The 21,853-nt window shown below is 29.5% G+C and overlaps 1 protein-coding gene across 2 annotated transcripts in view; it reads right to left on the bottom strand.

Moving 5' to 3' along the window:
• LOC129958127 (tyrosine-protein kinase Btk29A-like) overlaps positions 1-21,853 on the bottom strand; it is a 115,299-nt gene that overhangs the window by 79,121 nt on the left and 14,325 nt on the right. The window contains exon 1 of one of the 2 annotated variants that reach the window (XM_056070327.1): positions 14,505-14,697. The exons of the other annotated variant lie outside the window; for it this stretch is intronic. Coding sequence (XP_055926302.1) covers positions 14,505-14,558 — 54 coding nt within the window. The 5' untranslated portion in view covers positions 14,559-14,697. Of the gene's footprint in view, positions 1-14,504; positions 14,698-21,853 lie in introns of those variants that run through there. 2 annotated transcript variants of the gene reach the window in all.

Raw genomic sequence — 21,853 nt, 5'->3', positions numbered from 1 at the left:
TAGTGCTGAAATTGCTGCAAATATTGAGCACTATCCTTCGACCAATTTGGAAGAGACTTAAGCTCTATGTATGGCCTGGTATTTTTTTTCTCTCAAAGATACCAATGAGGATTTTAGTGAGATAAAAGGTCAAGCACTGTCAATCATAATGTGTGTCTTCGATCCATTTGGAGTTTGAATCCAATGATTTCCAAAGTAAGATATTCTTCCCGAAGTTATGGTTGCAGAAACAAAACTTGGACGATCCTCTTCCTACAAAAGATGAATGGTATCAATTTTTAGCAGGTCATTAAAATGTCAATGACACTGAAGTTTACAGATGTATATTGTCTCCAAAACTACACTTGATCGAAATGCAAGGCTTTGCGGAAGCTAGTCAGGTTGTTAATTGTACTGAAATACCTAAATCAAAGAAAAGTGCAGCCGTTTTAATAATAAAATTAGTAACTTGAGTGATTTTTGAGCTTAAATTAGGTATAACCAACATATTTTTTATGATCCAAATCTATGATAGCGTTTCGTTGGCTATGAAAGAAAACTTTCTACTTAAAAACGTTTGTGGTTAATCGATTGTCAAGTATAAGAGAACTGAATAAAATTAATCAGTGGAAAAATTCTCCATGACATGAGAATACAGCTGAATTGATCTCTGAAGGTACAAATCTCGACGAGCTTTCCGACACTTCTCTTTAGTAGAATGGTCTTTATAGTTTCCAGCAGCTATTTTAAGAGAGAATCCAGCAACGGTCATTCAAAATTATTTTTCTAATGAATCTTTGAACTCAAATAATTCTAAATGTCTTTTTATTTTTTATTACGGTGTCAATAATTTTGTTCATCCTTTACTTAGTCTACAAATTATTGTAAAAAAATCCGCATTTTAAAATATATTTGAGAATTGTAAAATAAAAAGCGATAGGAAAGAGCATCCATGAGATTCTGATCAGTTAAAGGAATATGATTTGTTTATATTAATTATTTGTTTTTATTAATTACTAGGCGCCTTTGGCGACCAGCCGGTTTGTCAATCTTAATGCTCGTTAAAATTTTAATAATTAAATATTTTATGTAATTCCTACTTTAATAGCTTCTTCATCAAAATATTTTTAAACTTCAAAATTTGATAGTCATATAATTCACTCATAATATTATAAAGGCCTTCAGTCATAACGTAATATGTATCTCTCTAATTTTCTGTTAGCTCCCGTAGAATTTATGATTTAAATTAAAGTGGAAATGATTAATCTGAAATTAATATAATAATATTTTTTACTGAAACAAAGCATTTTTTTATAATATGATTACTGAAAATTGAGTCACTGAGCATTTAAACTTTATGTGCACTAAAGACCTTAATTTATGTAATGTCTCAAGAATTTTCAACAACATTTTCTCAGATTTATCATGAGCAGATCGATTAATTAACAATGTTTAATTTTAAATGCATCAAACACTAAGAAAATAAACAGAATCGTTTAAAATAATCGGTCGAAGACAGGTAAAAAAAAAAACTACTTAAAAAATGATGTACTTAAAACTATAAGCATATACAAAAAAATATATAACTAACATAAATACAATTTAATTACAAAAGCATACAACTAACCTAAAATTAATTTAAATGAAGTCCGCATCCATTGAAAATAGTTGTCAACAACCAGAACACAATGCGCATGCTTGAATTTTCGACGTCAGTTATGGTAACGCAAATGCGTGAATTTTTCTACGCCAATTGGGGTAACGCTATGCAGATTAGAAATTTTTAATTTCTTTTACTCTGTTTTATTTTAATTCAAAAGTATTTCAGAATGAATCTGAAAGATCGATTAATTAACAATGTTTAAATTTAAACGCATCAAACATTAAGAAAATAAACAGAATCGTTTGAAATAATCGATCGAAAAATGTAAAGCCTAGCCTCATTACTGTTGGGGAAACAAACTGAACCCTTACTCATTTGGCGGTGGGGAAAATGAAAAGATTTTTTTGGCGGGTAAGTTAGTTTTTAATTAATAATTAAAATTCTAATTAAAAATTCAAAAAAAGGGACCCCAGGTGCACATTCCCGACCTCCAAGGTATACATGTACCAAATATGGTAGTTGTAGGTCAAATGGTCTTTTCTTTAGAGAGCAAACACACACACACACGCACACGAGCTTTATTATAAGTATAGATTATTTTATTATATTAAAGCAGGTACAAGATGAATACTTTGCCAAAGAGGTTAGCTTTCTTATGTAAAAGGCTATGCCAAGAAGTAAAGATAGTCAGTTAAGAAATATGCATCCTTTCTTGATGACAGTCTTGTACAAGTTGGCAGAAGACAATGTAAGAGTGACTGTAGCACTGATAGAAAACGTCCCAATCTGTTACCATCGAAAAGTAGAATTGCCCGCTTAATATTTCAAAATTATCACAGAGTAAATCTGCATGTTGGTCGCACAATCCCTACTATTACATATATATAACAAAAATACTGGCCTTTAAACGGTCGAACAATTTTAGACGACAATGATGATGATACAGGTGTTGTACTGGCCAGGATCCTTTTGCAGAATGTTTTTTGTTCCATAATACTGCGCCGAGGCTTAAGATTCATTAAGAAACATTACGGTAGCTTTATTCAGAAGCAACAAGTTAACAACAATTAAAAAGCAACAAGTACAAGGAATAAAATTAGAAATGGTTAGAAGCTAAAAAATATATAAGTGGTTAAAATAAAGTATACAGTTAAACACTCGCTTTTAAAAAAATGCAAAAATGTTGATTAGTGGTTTTTGTTCCATTATAACAATAAACAGATTGTTGGAATTAAAATGTTGGAGTTGCAATAATGTAAGAGCTGAAGAATCCATTAAAACATGTCTTCTCCCAACGACTGCAGGTTGGTGGAAATTATAAGAAAAATAAATATTTATGGAACAAATATTTTAACTCCCAATTCTTAACTGGGTTAATATGAAATCATATCTGTAGTTTAAAAAGTAAATACAAAGTATTATCAAAGATTTGACATTGTACGATTTATTTTCTGTACTTCCATTAATTTTGCCAATTTTGAAAAACCCAGTTTCGAATTTATGCCCGCACATCAGAATAAGGAAAAGGCTTCATACGAAGTTCGCTTGCAGATTTTGAAGCAGCATGGGCAGTCTAATTTCCCTGCATGCCATCAGCAGCAGGAGTCCAAGAAAATAAACTATCAAAAACATTCTGGAATAGAGTATAGTGTAGGAAGTGAGTCTTAAGTATGAACGATGATTTGGATTCGATCCAATGACAGCTTGTAGAAAACTCCAAGAATCAGAATGAATAACAACTTTTTGAATCCCTTATTTCTCACAGATTAAAGGACAAAGAGAATGGCAGTTACTTCAGCGTAATACTGTAAATGCAGAGGAAAGCGCATGATACTTCCGAATTACAATTTCATTGCCACAAATGAAAGCGTAACCCACATGGCTATAAGACTTCAAACTGTCTGTAAAAACCAACATATAATCACAAAACATTTGTTGATGAAAATTAAAAATGGGATTAAAAACTCATTTTTAAGAATCTGCTTTTAAGAAGTTTTGGCATGGAAACAGCGAAGAAATGTTAAATTTTAGCCACAGAAATGTGTGAAGGAAATTGTCAAATATATAGATGTTATGAAGGACATCAAGAATATGCATGTTCCCAATGGGGGATGCAAGAAATATGAGAAATTAATAAACGAAAATCACAATGATTTGTAAAGATTTACCCTAACGGATGAGAACATTCGCTTAAAACCTAGAAGAAGCAGCCAATAGAGAACATATTCTATCTTCTTAATAGTGATGGTTCGTGAATCTCAACATGTAAACTGCTGATTGGAGAAGTTGTGAAAGCACCACAGCAAAAACATTCATTCAGACGTGAGTATTAGGAAGGTAGTTTTGAACTAGTCTTTGATTAGATCTGTTGATCTGATATGATCTTAATTTATCTAGTCTTTAATTAATCTTAATTATCTAATTGGGATCTGATGCTTCAGTGAAAAAACGAGTAAAAGGCAGGTGCGATCTGTTAGCTTTTAAACTGTATTGAACAAAACAGGTCGTATGTTAAGCAGTCACAGACACTTTTTCTGTAGATGAGAAATATGAGGAAAGAAAGTCAGACGTTTGTCAAATATGACACCAAGGAATTTATGCTGTTCTTTGACAGTTAGTGGTACATCAATAGGAGACACCTGGCTCTGAAATGCATAAGTGTACAAACACGATTTTCTGAGTTGAAAACGAAAATCCGTTGTGATTAGATCAAGCCACTATATTATTAAATAATGTCTGCAATTGTCTTTCAATGAAAAGCCGGTTTCTTTCACAGCAAGAGATATGTATATCATCAACAGAGATATTTTTATTCATAGTAAGTGATAGGATTTGATTTATTTTTTAAATTAACAAGGTAACGCTAAAAATGGTATTTCGAAACATACACACCCTTCTTGGAATGCACATTGGTATAAATAATCCCCAAATGCACAATCTTTCGACTAAGAAATTTTCAATAAAACAGGTCACTTTTCATGGAAGTTAAAATCATAAAGGTCATTTAGAATACTATATCACCAGGTTTCTCCATAAGCTTTCTCTATGTCAAAATAAATATAAATTAAGCGATTTTGTCAAACATATGCTTTTCTTATATTAGTAGTAGAATATTCTTTTCAAAAAAAAAAAAATTCTTGAAAAGGCGAAAGTAGCATATGTTTTCATAAACACAAGGCACGATCTTTCAAAATTCTAGCGGAAAAGACATTATGTAAAATAAATTTGATACAAAAACGGTTTTTAAAGACATAATTTTGTAAATTTATTTTAAAAAGATAATTTTTTAAATAATTCCTTTAACTTTTAGTCTTTTATTTTAATGAAGACTGAACTCTTGATGATTCGACTCTTTCATTAATTCATCATTTTAAAGGTTGTAGAATCTTGAAATCATTTTTTTTATCTTAAAATAACTATCAGATTGCACTACTCGTACGGAATTAAAATTTCATTTCATTGATAATTTACCTTATCACTAAGCTCTGAAAATGTTCAAGTATTGTATTACCACTGAGAATATATAAGTACTGAAAGTTGAAACACCTAGCATGTCGGATAACGGATGATAAATCGATTACAAACTCCATCTTCATACACATGAAGCAGGTGAAGTGAAATAAAAGTGTATAATAAGACAGAAAAGATTATTTCTCTCAAAAAGATATGATTTATAAATAAAACATAACTATAATACATAAAAGGGTGGTTCTCAAAAGAATAACATATAAACATTATAAAATATTAACTTAAAAAAACCTGATATCTAATAAAATCATAATTCCTGATATTTAAATACAAATATAGTCTACTTTATATTAAAAGTATTAAACATGCATCTTTAAAATTGGTTCAAAACTTTTTTCTCTTATCATTTGAAATAGTGAAAATAGTGACAATACAACCAATCAATAATGGAGTTCCATATTATAGATGCATGACAATTTAAAATTAATAATAGGGCCTTCATGAAATAATGGGCCAAGGAATTTTCCCATTTCAAGTTTTGTACCACATATAAAGAGAAAATCTCCTTTAGTGGTTTGGTTCATACAAAAAAAAAGTGTCATTTCAATCATAATCTTAGAGAACTCTCCACATAAACTAGCAATCATTTGCATAAAGAATAAATAAAATTCGAATGAAAGCTGGATATTATGCACCATCACATCTTCAGGATTTGTTACGCGATAGCTTGCTCATAGATCCTTAGAGTCACAAATATACATACTAGTTTTTCTCAGAATCTTTTTTTTCCTGTTCCAGTATTAAAAAAGTATGTTTCGGTGGAGTATTACAATTATGAATAAGCAAATTGAAAAAAAATGCCTCATTTTGGAATATTTTGTTGAAATAAATCGGAATAGAATGAATGTCACATGTTTTTAAAAACTGTATTCATTTATTTAACCTGGACATATCTGACCTTAACAAAGTACCGTTTTCTCTACATTTTGAATAACCTTTTTGAGTAAGGAAAAAGAGCACTTTATCTTTTTAGATTTTGACAGTAATAACGTGAAACAGTAAAACAATTACTGCATGAAAATTTTCCTTTGAATTTCCACTTTACAAACTTGAGTGAACATGGACTGTGAAATTCCAAAGTATTCTTAAGGCTGCTGTTTTAGACTTATTGGTATATTTAATTATTATTTAACTTGTAAAAAATGAATCCATTAAAAATGAAATAAAACTCATTAGAAACAGAATGTTCATAAAATAAACTCCTGTATTTGAAGGCATCTGTAGTTGAAACTAATGAACGGAATTAAACTGAATACCATATACTGACTATCATAGGTCAGGGAGACGAAGACAAGAAAGAAAGTTTTTAAAAAACGAATTATACTAAACAAATTTTTAAAAAATTACAATGCATACAGAAAAAAATTTAGGAAGGTAATCGATTCGGCGTTATCGGAACTAAAATGTCGAAATCAGAAATTACAAGAAACGTTCGAAAGTTGGATTATGTAAAATTCCATCGATGTTCAAGTGATGAAAAAAATGTACAAACAGAAATGAATAATATGAAATACGAAATTCACAGAAAATATTCTTTTAATCAGAAAACATAATTAATCAACATTATTAATCATCATTGTGCTGATCTTACCTTTCTGTATGCAATACAAATTGCACTATCAATTTTTTTCTCCCTTTCCCTTCTTGTGCCTTCCAGAGACTGCACATGACATTTGGTTTCATTCCATTCAATCAGCAGACGTCGAAGAAAATTTTTTTATGGCCATATGTAGATTAATAATTAAAACAATGCCAATAGAAGTACAATGTTAATAATGTGAAAAAAACGAATGCTTCCAACATAAAGTATATTTAAAAAATCAGGAAAAACTTGAGAATTGATAAATAATTAAGAAACAAAATTACCAAACAGAAGGATAAAAAAAATATTTCAATCAATTAATATTTTTTTATTATTTCCACTGAGATAGGAATATTATATGATGCTTTGTAGATTCGAAGTTTGAGTTCGACCCTTTGAAGTTTATCATATGACTGAATTTCGTTCGTCATTATTTCTAAAATAAAGAATTGCCAAAGAAATAATCTTTAAAGAGCTCAGCTGAGCAAATTTGCGAAGATTTTCAGCCTAAATACAAATATGTATTTCTTTTTCAATTAAAAAATGGCATGTGTCAATGTGAAAGCATCGAACATTTGTGACTGCATTGCAACTCTTGGCAGAGTTCGTTAGATTTTCGTCTTCGTTTCATTTCTGGATGGCCCTCATAACATTCAGTCAAGCATAAGTCAATCGATTTTAAAGATGAAGTATGCAATCTTAAATAATGATGCAGTTGCAGAAAAAAGAAGAAAAAATCTCACAGGATCGAATAAAAATTTAAAAATTGCCACTTTTTGAAAACTAACTGCATGGTTATTTCGTTAATTTCAATGAACTTATTTTAAATACTTTTACAATTTACAGCACCTACTTATTTCCAGTAAATAAAAAGTGAACGTGTGTTTCAACCTTATTCGAGGTTAGAGTTGAAGAGGAATTTTTATCATTTCTTTACCTTTCATTTTTACCGTTTTGCTCTTGATATAAACATCGATACATTACAACATACGAGCCAAATTTTATTTCAAAAACAGATCTCCTCACATCATTTTAAGAGTATCGCATAAATAAATTTTGAGGGACTTTTTTAAAGATATAATAAAATTTATCAAATAAATGTACGTTTGATTTATTCAACAAGGATATATTTGATTGCAAGTCGCTTAGCTCTTTGCTTATAAGTGTAAATCGTTTAATAAGAACTTCTTTAAAAATGGTCTTAATTATAAGTGGGGTAGCGAAAACTTTGACAATATTTTTCTTTGCCAGATTCTTCAGATGTAATAATGGAATTTTTTTGGGATCATTTTTTATAAGGATTTAACAAACATCTGAATTAAATTAATCATTTATACCTTTTTGTCATAAATCAAGTTTACTTAATTTTTATATAATTTTACTTAACTAGACATGTTTTATTTTTATAAAGATATTATTAACATCTTGATATCCTACAGCTTTGAAATTTTGTACATTTGCATATTCTCTATGAGAATGATTTATTTTAATATTTTTAGAAAATTTTTTCTAATTGATTGAAGTAATTAAATTTTGATTTCATACAAGTGGCTTCAGCTGGTATTAGTTTGAGAAAAATTTATTTGAAGACTTCATAAAATAAAAAGGACTGAATAAATATTCATGATATGGAATACAATGCTAGCTATTAAAGTCTTAACATTTCGGTGCTTAGAATATTTATTAATTCATAATGCACTACTTTCCAAGCAATGTCACTTTCCTTCTATGAATGCATTTAAGGAAATTTGGCATTTTTCTGATTTTTTCCATTTTTATAATAAAATGAATAAAAATAATTATCATGATTTGCGCTCCTACTGAGATTAAGTAGTTAAATTTTATAGTTTCCTGTTAATTCCACCTTTTTTTTTTATCTGGCCTTTCGAGAGAGATATTTCAAGCAACAAAAGGCGAAGACAGAAGCACTCTTTATTGTGACCTGAATCTGTCTGGTGCATTATCTAATCGAGTCAAATATTTTCTTAACTGAAATAATTGTTCTTTTCTAAAATAACTAAGCAGCGTTTTATGAGTTATTTCATTACAAAATTTAGCCAAACCTTTCAAGCCAAAATGGACTTTTGAAACAGCAAATTCGACACTTTCAATCTGACGGAAGATGGAAAAACAAATTTTAATCATATTCAATTACATTTGAAAACACCAGTCAAAAAGGAAAAGAAAAAGAGAGTATTTCAAAAGGAAAAATGTTCGATTTCTATTTCACCACTGAAGAGGGAAAAATACTTTATCTTTAAATTTTCCCTTTTTTTAAAGATTGCTTTTGAAAATTAAATTCCTTCATGAAAATCAAGGACGGCAGAACAATTTTTCTTTGATTTCGATATTTATGAAAATAACCATCAGTAATGAAACAAAGGTTTTGATTTTTCATGACGCAAGAACCATGAAGTTGACTATGCTGCCCCCCCCAAAAAAAAAAATTCAATAAAATAGTGTTAAAACAGCGCATGTAAAAATTAATTTAAAATATTTACATAATTAAATGAATGGATAAAACATAATGAATTTTAAAAAATACAAAAAAATGAAGAGGAGGCATTTTACTAGGTGATGAAATTTTAGATGTTTTCAAACCGTGGACATAGAAATGTGTGCATTCTGATAATATATGGCAGGCTCACATTTTATCACAAGTGCATCAGCAACAAATGAAGATGAGTGATTCTGGTATGTCTAACTCGGTATCAAGGTAGAGTCAAGGTTATACTAGAGCGTGAAGTTTGTTTTCTGTGTCCCATTGCATTTACGATTTTGAACAAAGAAATAGTTTTTTCAAATCGTCTTCCAGTATAGTAGCAGTTATTGGAGCAGTCACTTCAATTCAAACATGAGATGATACCCAACAGAATAAAATAACGAGCGGTTTGTTTATTAAAAAGATCTCAAATTTTTCAAACGAAAGGATGATTATGTAGAGGAGGATAACAGTTGGAGAATTCGCGTGCATGATAAATGGTTTTTTCAGAAACTTCTTTTATAGCATATAAAGCTGCAATTACTTCTACTGTGAAAATTGAACAGGGAGAATGAAAGAAAGAAAAGAAAAACTTATTCTTTTAAGCTTTGAAAGATTTCCTACTTATTTCTGCCTTTTAAAACAAAGAGATGGATTAAAATGTCGGTTTAGTTTAATTTAGTTAGAATAACGTTCCTTTTATAAGCTTTATCAAAGGGCTAGTTTGGAAAAAAACCCCTCATTATTTTAAATCGTGGTCAGATGACAAAACGACACCTAAGCCGGCATCTTTTTCTTCACATTCTACTTTTCAACAACTTGAAGGCACTTGACCTTCGACAAAAGATTTAATGTTCTCTGGGGCCATATATACTCGAACACATGATTCTCTAGAGGACTGCGGCTCTTATAATGTAAAGAATTTGTAGATGGAAAAATAGAGATTTTATAAATTTCTTTGTCTATTATCTGTAATGAACTTTTTGAAACAATCGAAATGTAAAAAGAAAAAAAACTGCAGAGAAGTTCATTTTAGCTTAGTTAGATTAACAATCTATTAAGTTAAAGCTACATGCGGGTGATGTTAGGACGGACTTCGTAAATCTCATTAAGAACTAAATCATCATCTTACTCTAGAAACTTCCATGCTATACCAGCCTGCATTGGTTGTATGATTGAGACGGACAAAAAGAGTATAGATATCAGTTTAATAAGTGAGGTGCGTATGCCCCTGATGTCAGTAATTTAAAAATGTTAAAAAAAAAAAAAAAAAAAAAAACACGTCGTGCATTCACTTTGTTTCTTAAAGTCATTTCCGACTAGAGTAAACGCAGAGGGGGGGGGGGACAATGTACTCTGGACTGTTATTTTCTAAGTAAAACGCCCTGCCAACATGAGTAAATTAGACAGACGAAGACAGATTTAATGTGCACCAGTTTAATATACAAGAAAGGTTTTACTCAGACCACTGCCTAAGGTCGCCATAACACTGAGGGGCTTGACGACATTTTACCAAAACTGAAACTGATTAAAGCAAACACTCTACAGTTGAAAAGAGAAGAACTGATCTGGCAATAATATCAACAGAATGAAGAACAAAGTTACAGCATATGAAAATATAAAAGAAGTTATCTCACATTTACACATATACAAGATCAGAGGCAAAAGTCATTTTTCCGGTAAATATTATATTGCAGTATGTATAATATTTAACTGTAAATGAATATTAATGATTTAGTAATATTTAAGAGAAAAAAATGAAAACTATATATATATATTGAATAAAAGCGCCTGGTACTCTGCTCCCATACACGGCATATCTAACTCGTAACCCTTTGGATCTAAAGCCAAAATGCTTCTGTCAGACGACAGAAATAGCTGAGAATGTAGAAATGATAATCATCCTCTTAATCGGTCTGGTATATCTCCGCGTGACTATATAAACAGAGATAAACGCTAGAAAGAACTATGCTTTCTGATGCTTTAAACTTTTCAGAGCTAATTCATTGAACTCAAATGATCCATCTCGAACGAAACCCTATTTCCACGTGTTTAGCAAGAAGCATAAAACTTGCGTTTTGATTACACTGTAAGAAGTTAATAATGCTTTAATACTTTCTACTCCTCTTGTCATAATTTCATGGCAGTTCAAGCCTTTTTTTTTCCCATTTCTGATGACTAAGCTTATATAATTTTTTTTTTATTTTGAGTTCATGCATATCTTGTTTAGAAAATTTGTAAAGATTGAGATTTATTTATATTATTAAGAGTCATATTTTCTCCGTTTTATTTCAAAATGAATAACTTAATACTTATTCATCAGCTCATTGTCTGTCCCTTTTAAAGGGAAGAACGGGAATGCGTCTGGTTATTTTCTGTTCCTTCAATATAATTTATAATTTGATATACAGATATACAAATATTTCTGATACTGCAAAATTTTATTTCACAGGTAATCAGTCCTTCACTTAAGTGTTCACAACATTCAATGGAAAGTGTAAAATGACAGGTATGTTACTTGACACATACAAATGCTATTAAAAACAAACAATTATTAATTACATTTAATAATGGTGCTAGTTTAGCAGTAGTTACATTGTTGAGTGTTTCGAATTTCAATAAAAAAATGTGACAGAAATTTTGATAACGTATATTATAAAGCATATCAGACGGCCCAACAAAGATTAAACTTGCAGATAAGGATCATTTAAGTAAAATAAAAAAGGAGGCTTATTCCATCCTCTTTTTTCAGAATAACTCTATGCCAATGGCGGTTTCTTCTTGCCCAGAAAGATTTCGTAAGAATTGGCTCGCTCAGTGGCAAGAAATGCTACATAGATAGGAATAGAAATGACATATCATTTTCTTAGTAAAAGACATTTCAATTTTTCCAGACTTCCTTGCAGCCCTTTCTATCGTTAGCTAGTGACTGAAGCAATACATCTTCGACGCATTGCTCGAAACTACTGACACTTATTTCGGGCAAATCTATGTATGAATATATAAAATCAAATTTTAAAGAAGGAAAATCTTCAGCCACCATTCGAAGTGAATGTAATGAAAACCCTTGCAGGAATTAGAAAATAGGCCAAAAAGGATTTTTAAAAATACATAATCACTGGTCATTCAGAATAATTCAAACTCTGCATATTTTTAGCTACTCTAAATATAAATGCAAATAATATAAATATTCAAAAAGATAACAATTGGCTCTAAATTATATTGAACAGAATGATTTATTAAGATGTGAAATAATCCCATCCGCTATTTCTTTCCAGCTTTGGACCAGAAAAACAACGTTTTCCATTACATAGAACATAGAAATTCCATTTCCATTACATTACATAGAAACCAAGGAAAACATTAGTGTATTTACGCTTATATTTATAATTCGCTACAGCGGTGTTTTTTTTCCCTTATTTTTTTTAACCATCCGAGCAAATTTTTATCATAAATATTTATCGTTTCAAAATTAGCTTTTTTGAAAGAATAAATTCCATTAGCTCCTTCATTTCTTATTTAGTTAACAAGAGAATCATAAGATTGGTAAAAATATTCATAGTTTAAAATTTCTTAATTAACTTATTTTTATAAAATGAATATTAAAAACCTCTGAGAAAGTCTGATTCGTAAAATATTCATTTCTATTTCTTATGAGCATCTTATTCAAATATGGATTTATAATACTATCTGAAAACTTGATAAATTCTAATCCACTTGATAAATCATCAAAAGTAGAATACATTTTAGATTACTGTTTACCAATTACAATGTCAACGGTGTTTGATTTAATAACCACGCAAAATCGATTTCATTTTTCGTTTTAACTATAATGCCCTAAGGTCGCTTTACAGAGTGAGTGCTATTAATAAATATGGAAAAGTATATTTTTATTTAACCAGCAGTCAGATGATTCATAAGAAAAATGTTACATTTGAAAAAAAAATTCGAGATGAAATTTTTTTTACATTGCCTTTTGATGTATAAATTTTATATATATATATATATATATATATATATATATATATATATATATATATATATATATATATATATATATATATATATATATATATATATATATATATATATATATATATATATATATATATATATATATATATATATATATATATATTCCACGCATTACATTAAATTTAGAATTAATTAATGCCACCAAGAAAATTTCCCCTAGTATTATGAATATATAACTGAGAAATTGGATTATCATTTATGAACTAATAAAATATTCTTTTTATCAGAATAACGAATTTCACTCATTTTAATGGACAAGGGAGCACTGTTAAATAAACCATATCCTTCTTAAATTTATTTCTGAATCAACGAAAACTCCTCAACAGAGAAAAGTTTCAGTTATAGAAATACATGATTTCCTAAACATTAATCTTTGGAAAATAATCTAATAAAATTAATATTTTTTTCTTATTTTTTTGTGTGCAAAATCTCGTGTGTAAAATCTGTTTAGTATTTTTTAGCCATATGACAGTTTAAAGCACTGTTACAAAAAGTTGTAGCCTTAAGAATGCTGATAATACAAATTCAAGTTAAGCGTATCAATTTCCCATCTCACATTCTTTTCTTGATAAACATTCTAATAATTTTTGTTTTGTCGAATGAAAAAAAGAAGATCGTTCAATCAGCAAAATGAAATATGATAGGCTTGCTAGCCTAAAATGTTTAATTTTGTAGACTTATCAAAGAAGAGATTGAAAAATGATTAGGAATACTGATTATTTTATGAATTAAAGTCAATATCTAGAATCGATAATTGAAAAATAACGTATTTATATATTAAAATATTTCATGGGTTATGAAAAGTCAACGGAAAGTTCATCTTAAAATAAAACTTGACAATCCTGTTGAATCCAGCAAGATAAATCTTGTGTTCCGTCCTAATTAGAAACTTAAAATTGATTCGAAAAATACCTAATTTGATTTAAATGCATGAAGGTATATTCAGTTTTCAATCCTGATATTAAAGTATACCTATTATAGTTTGGTTTCAGTAAAGTAACCGCACAAAAATATGTAAACAATTTCAGTTTGGTCAGAAAATAACAATAAGATGTACGTTAAATAGATAAATTAAGATAGACAACATTTAATTTACGCCATGTCAATAGTTAAGTTAAGTAAATGCTGTGTATAGGATGAATAAAGCTAAATTTATAAAACGCAAATACTAGGAAGAATATTTGTTTTAGCAGAATCTATTTACAAGATCAGAGACCGAACACACACACGGACATGCTTTGAAATTCCAGGTAGGTGTTTCTAGAAAATATTAATAAAGAAAAAGAATAACTCACTTTCTTTTGGCGGGTGTTAACCAAAAATCTTTTGTCACCGAAAATATCCCTCATACGGAAGAAGCAAATATAAATATTATGAAATGTTAAAGTGGTACACCCTACGCAGCATTCTGGTAGCTGAAGCGTAGGCAGGAAAACACTTCGTGCTGTTGAAGACCTACATTCTTCCTGACTGGGATCGAGTCGACAGGTTATTTTCTTGTTGCAGGGTTGCACAGGATTGTCTGTTAGTATTGTGATTCGGATGATAGAACTTTGGCGAAAAGGTTCTTAACATTCGCCAAAATCTACAACCGCAACACAAAACTAGAGAAACTTCAAACAGAATCATAATGTTTCCGTATAGGTGCGTTATATTCTTGTGATTTCTGGAATTGTTTTATGAATGAAAGTGAAACATTTAATGAGCTTCATCTGATTCTTTTTCTTAAAATAAAGACCAGACTCTGGACCATAGTCAGTGCTGGATTTTGTCATTTGGCATCCTAGTCAGTGCACATTATGAGGCTCCTCTTTTAACAAACTGTTCAATTTAATTTCACATTTTTTTTACTTAATTGACATGCTAATGGTTTATTTTCGTAATTTTTTTTTATTTTAACAACTTTTCGAAAATGCATAAAGGTTTTTCTTTTCATATGACTCTTGATTATTCGGCATCCACGTTTGTATATTGTTTAAGAGATGCTCGGTGTTTATAAAAACTGTAAGAACTAACGGGATAAGAACCTGACCAATTAAAATTGACAAATTGCTAATATTGTACTATTATTTCTTATCCTAATAGCTTTTTACAAATTTATTTGTTAATATATTTTATCAGTTTGCCTACCTCATTCCAGCGGCTCTAAGCGTCAGTTTATTCGAAAATCCGCCATTGCGTAGAATTTGTTTTAAACTTGCCGCTGAAAGAAATTCTGGGAAGAAAATACACTTCTGTTTAAACAAGCAAATAAATACCTAGGAATGATAAAAGTAATCATTAACTAAAAAAATAATAGCTATAATCATTTCCGTTTCAAATTACTCATAAGCATTACAGAAAAAAACAAAAAAACTTTTCTACCATTAGGAAACACGACAGAACACTAGAAGAGCATATGTATCTGACTTGCATTAATTATGCTTATAAAATAAACCACTCCGAGCATTTTCGACTCAAAAAATAAAAATTTCTCCGAATTAAAAGAAAGAAATCATTTACTAATGTTCAACTTATCAATTACAAATATTTTCTTTTCTTGAGCATGGCAAGAAATGCGAATAATGTAGAATGTTTTTCCGACAAAATATTTTCAAGGTGTCAAAGTAATTCCAATTTAACTCATCATTTATGACTATGAATGATTCGCAGTTGCTCCCTGCAGCCTAGGAAAATATTTTTATACGAAAATGTAGCTTTACTTGGAATATTTTTAAAGGCATTCTGGAATCGTCGGCTGCAACCATTAACAACTAAAAATATGGTTAATTAATTATTTTTTTCATCCTTTTACAGCACTTTAATTTATATGTTCTTCCAATAATTTCCTTTTCTACACAACACGTAATAAATATTAATTATGTCACTATCGGAACTAATTTGGTTTTTTTCTTTCCTTGGAGTATACTGAATAAAAGAAAAATCAATAATTATCGGTTGTTTGATATAATTGTAACATTAAATAACTTTTTAATAATGAGGGAAAAAACACTTGAAACATAACTTACAGAGGAAATAATTGAAGTTCGGATACCTTCAGTATTTTTGCCGAAACTGGTCTTTTGAAAAAATATGTCATTGTCACATTTTTAAAGCTGTTTGGCGACTAAATAGTGTTTTAACAAAAGAAAGACTAAATATAGCAGTTATTAAAGTTGTAAAAATTCACAATATTTTCAAATGACAAAGGATAAGTACCAACAAAATTCAACGGTTTTTCGAAAACAATATGGTCTGTATTTAGGTTAGTTTGCCCTAAGAGAGAAGGATTTAGTATGAAGGCATTATTAGCTGTTATACTATCGGACAGGATTCTTTGTATTTTTCTTTTTAAAAATGTAAAAAATTTTCCAACTAAAATAATCCTATCAAAGCATAAAATATGTTATTCATAAGAATTTAGAAAGGATTAATCATTTCGAGACCTCTTTTTTAACCTCTTTTGATTTTCTCATATATTTGATAAATACAATTTTAGCAAGAAAGTGCATCAATAATAGAATGAAAAGTTGTTTTAAATATTTATAGGATTAATTACTATTATTAGTAATGGAGTATGAAAAGTAGAATTGTTTTTCTTCCAAAGTGCTATTTCACTGTTTCAAAACAATATATATCGTACTCTCTTTGAATCATTCTTAAAAAATACCAAAATGCTATAAACGGATTAACCTGTTGTCAATAATACTATACTTTTTTCTAATATTATATCAAGAATCTCACAAAGGATACGCGAAAAAAATGCAAACAATAATGAATGAGAAATGTGAATGAAATGCATTCATTTGTAGTGGAAAACTTCATTAAAGTCTTATTTCAACAGGAGAATTATCTGAATACTGGGTTCTAACCACAATTTAAAAAGTGGAAACATAGTTTTGAAGTCAAAATAAGCTTTTTAACCTTTGCGAGGTTCTTTCATGTTTTTCTCGAGAGGATTTTTTCCATTGTGCGTCAAGAATCTGTTCAATGTTTTCTTAACGTGAATAAAATATTCAAGAAAGTTTTAGAAAAAATGAAGACAATCTTTCCGTCTCTTACTTTGAAGTTATCAGGAATGGCATAGCTTTTGGAAATCTCTCGACTTTGAGCAGATTTCTAACTTAGATGCTAGAATTCATTATTTCAGAATTCAGCGGTAATTACATTATTACTAAAAAGCTGTACCCAAAACTAACCCAGGCAAAAAAACTGTTCCCAGACAAAACTACGTCACAAAAATCGCAGTTTTGAAGATTCTGCGAAATGATGATTTAGTTTTTAAATTATTAAAGGTTACTATTGATAAGAATAAATATGAATTTCTGCTCTTCTAGCTAAGTATTGCACTTGTTTCTGATACAATAACCCCAAAAATTTAAAACAAATGCGGAATCCTTTTTACTACTCTATATGCGGTAATTTGTGTCTTGTTCAAAAAAATTGGTTTATATCTCCACAGCTATCATTCCATTTTTCCTTCTTAAAGTTTTGCATATCCTTCAGATACACATTTTAATATCTACTATCTGCCTACAAATGAAAAAAGTATACTACAGCTGCTTCAGAACTCATTTAAAAGAACATTCGCAATATGTATAAAAGTAATTAGGAAGAATTATGTAAATAATAAGCGTAGATGAATACATATCACAATGTTTATTGATGTCTTTTTGCCATTTATTTCAAGGAAAAAGATTTCATTTTTCCATCTCTGAACACATTTTTTTTCATGATAGATCATTTACATATTTTATCATTCACATTTTATTTTATTTCTACCGAAGAAAACCTCTTATGAGTATTGCGTATAAAAAGATATTTTGTTCAAAAAATTATAGGTTGGTATAAAAATAAATTGACATATTTAAATCATAATTTGTGTGCATTATCTTTCATTATTTCAGAGAAAATATATAAAACAAAATAAAAAAGATTGTAAAATATTCTTTAGCAACACCTTAAATAAATGACGAGTATCGTCAATTTTTTCATCAACATAAACATGTTAGAGGATTCTCTACTAACCAATCTTTTTGGCATATTTATTTGCTTAAGATATGCATATGCATTTAAATCCGTGCTTTCGTAATTTCAAATAATTTAATACACTCTAATTCTAAAATTCCGCATGAATTGAAAGCAGAATGAATTCTGTTCGTCTCTTTAGCTAATTTATTACAAGTGAATATGTTAATGGCTTCAGAAAATGAACATTTTTAAATAAGTATAGGGTATATGTTTTAATTAAAATAACTAATCTTATAAGTTAGAATCTCTTTTGATCTTACGAATTCTCTCTTCGTCTCAAAATACTCTAGTAACAATAATACTCTAGATTGTTTTTTTTTATTTGTAAGTGAGTTTCTTTTATCACTACGTATATGCATGTGATGAAGCGGAAATTTAATATATTAACAAAACCACAAATAATTAAACTGCTATCTACGTTTAGTGGACAGATATTCCGATGTTAAGTATACCTTATGTATTCGTAGTACTGATTTTCCATCCATTTTCCCTGGTTAGACTGGAATATTCCATTGTACATCTGCCATGAGTTTTATTAGTATTTAGGCTAAATAATTTTTAATTAGATTTCCTTACTTTCTCATATGCGAAATATAGAAGTATTGAAAACGTCCAAAAATTCAAATTCTAGTTTTTGACGAATCTCCACGTTTCAGGCCTTCCTGAAGTCATTTTTGTCGTTATGTCTGTGCACAGGATTACTCAGAAACGCCATAAGTATGGACCAAAATTGTAGATTTCTATCAAATTTTGAACGAAATCCATCCACAGGAAGTTTGTCTGCATTGTTATTCTGATAATTACGGAACACAAAAAGCTAGGTAAATAAAATTTGGTACGAAGGTTTAGCATCTAAAACATAGAAACTTACCAAATTTATCAAAAAGTAGATCGCCAGTCGATCTCTACTTTCACGCGCAATGGCTTAAATCTATGAAATTCGGTTTATTATCTTGGGACAACAACTGCAGTTTTGCTTAAAATTTTTGTGTCAATCAGCCGGCAAAATGGAATCTAAAATGCATATTCTCGCGATATGCTAGTTAAAAATGCTATGCAAAGAATTCGTGATCTTCCCCAAGGTCCCCAGTTTTATGTGGCGGGAGAAGGATAATTGGAGAGTATGTCAGAGAGACTACTCCCGCTGGTTTTCTAGATAATCAACATGCATTGGACTAAAATAATTTAAAGACCTAGATAACTCGAGAATCTTTCTTTTCATAAACCATTGCATTCAGTCGATGTATGTTTAATTGCAAAGAAAAAAAACTTTCTTCAAGTTTTCATTTGAGCTGATTTATAATTACTCCCACTTAAAAAATTTGCATTTGTAAGATTATCAATAAAATATTGATATTTAGCCTTCTTCTTATAGGTCAAATATCATCATTTTCTCTTTACTATTTTAAAGAAATAAATAAAATCATTTTTACATTATTGTATCTAGTAAATTATCATTTGTTACCCTGACCAAGGTTATTTTTCTTCGCTGAAATTTTCATCAACATTATATTAAGCTGCTTGTTTAGCAATAAAGTTTTAAGAATCATATATATCTATATCTGTATCTCTCTCTCTATATATATATGACTTTTTATCTCGAAGAATTTTCTCTGATTGACAATCGAGAGGGATATGAAGCCAAGCATGGACGCGGCATCTCCATTTTCACTTCCCGATCCGAAACAAACAAACAAACAAAAAATGAAAGAGAGAACTGATCCGACCAGTTTTGAAAGGCCAAAGTAATTGCTGGAAAAACAGCAACGGATCAGCTCTCGCTAAAGATTTATTGGTGTTGTTTTGTTTTATTAGAAGCAATATTGCAAATGAACTTAAACAAAATTGAAAGACAAGAAAGAGAAGATTGTAGTCACTAAAAAAAATAATATCGAGTCACCATTTTCCCCACTTAGTTCATATTTAAAGTGACCTGATGTCCTATATAAGATAATGCCGAATTTTAACTATTTGCACCAAATTTGAATTATAGGCCTCGGAATATTATGAATTTAATGTAAAGTAATAACAAATATTTAAAAAAAAGTTAATTAGATTTAATTTTTAAAAATTAGTTAAACAGTGTTTTTTTAAAAACTAAAGTAAAAATGATATATCCTTTTCAATTTTTACAAAGAATGTAGTATAATCATCCTTATTTGACCAGAGACAGAAAGGAAAGTTTGCCGATCAAAAGGGTTGATTTATTGATTGTTGTGGGGGAATAAATTCACGTTTCCTCAGGGTTGTTTATCAAATAAAACAAAGTCGTCATCGACTTCGAAATCTCACAGCTTCGAAAGAGGATAATGAGATGAGTTCGCAGGCTCAATTTAAATTTGTGCTTTTACTTTATTCACAAAAACCCTGTTAAAAAACTTATTTAAAATAAAATCAAGTATCATTCGAATTTCTGAACATTATTCTATAATATTTAATGTATTCAAATTCAGATCCCGTGGTACATTTTTTTGTCTTTGCAATTAGCTAACTGACAAACGAGTCAACAATTCTAGCAGCACATAATACTAATTAGATTGTGCTACAAACTGTTTTACTTGTTTTTTCATCGTTTTGTTCAAATTTACTTTAATTTCTTTTTTTATATATATATCGATATACTGAAACCAACTATCTTCGAACACTCCTAAATGAAATATTTTGATATTCCAGCTAATAGTAATTACGTTACTTATTTATTTGGAAATGATATTAAAATCAATAAAAATATCTAGCTTTGGAAGTTGGAAAGAGGAACACGGAGCCTGCATTGCCTAATCTTGCTCTGCATGCACTGTTGCAAGGACAGGAGGAGAAATGAAAATGTGATTATTTCTTGATTTGTCAAGCACCATTCGTATTTAGGATTATTTTCTCTGAGGTATCGTGCATTCACTGTTTCATTTCAATACGTTTATATCGATGTTAAAAGAGATTAGATATTCAAGATTAGTTAGATCAGTCCCAGTTATTATTATTATTATTATCAGAAATAGCAAAAATATCCGAAATGTGAATCGGGAAGTGTCCTGTTTTTTAAATTTAATTAGATATAAATTAATAAAAAATTTATTTCAGAAATATTCATGAGTTTTCAAATATATATTTCTTACATTTGACAAGGGTTTTATTTCTCGTCAAAATTTTTTTACTTGCTTTTATAGTACTATTTCGCATGCCGATGGAAAAGGTGAATTTATAATATGAACAGCAATAAAATATAAAATAGTTTGAACAAAGTTGAAAAGTGATAGAACGATTCAGAGAAGTGAATGGGACGACCGCGTGATAAAATGGAAGGATCAACTTTCTGTCACTTTATTGTCTTCGTGCGGTTGAAGTGAGCCTGTTTCTAGCTGCTGTAGGTGGTCAAAAAACGATACCACAACAGGACATTGTGCATTCATATAATGAATGTTTGCATGGTACAGACTTTAGTGGCAGGTATATCACAGATGCATTGTTAAAGCTATAAATTGCTTGGTGTGAGTAATTAACCGTTTTATAGATCTTCCCGCTGGATTCGATATGCCAGATGAAAAAAATACTAAGAAGTATGTGTCTCGATTGGAGTATCACATAACAGTTGCCTTTGGTCTCCTAAATTACGAAGGAAACACAACGAACAAACAGG

This window comes from Argiope bruennichi, chromosome X1 (genome assembly GCF_947563725.1).
Source record: "Argiope bruennichi chromosome X1, qqArgBrue1.1, whole genome shotgun sequence".
In the NCBI taxonomy this organism is placed as follows: domain Eukaryota; kingdom Metazoa; phylum Arthropoda; class Arachnida; order Araneae; family Araneidae; genus Argiope; species Argiope bruennichi.
The sequence above is the reverse complement of the archived record's forward strand: the minus strand, read 5'-3'. Positions and strand labels throughout refer to the sequence as shown.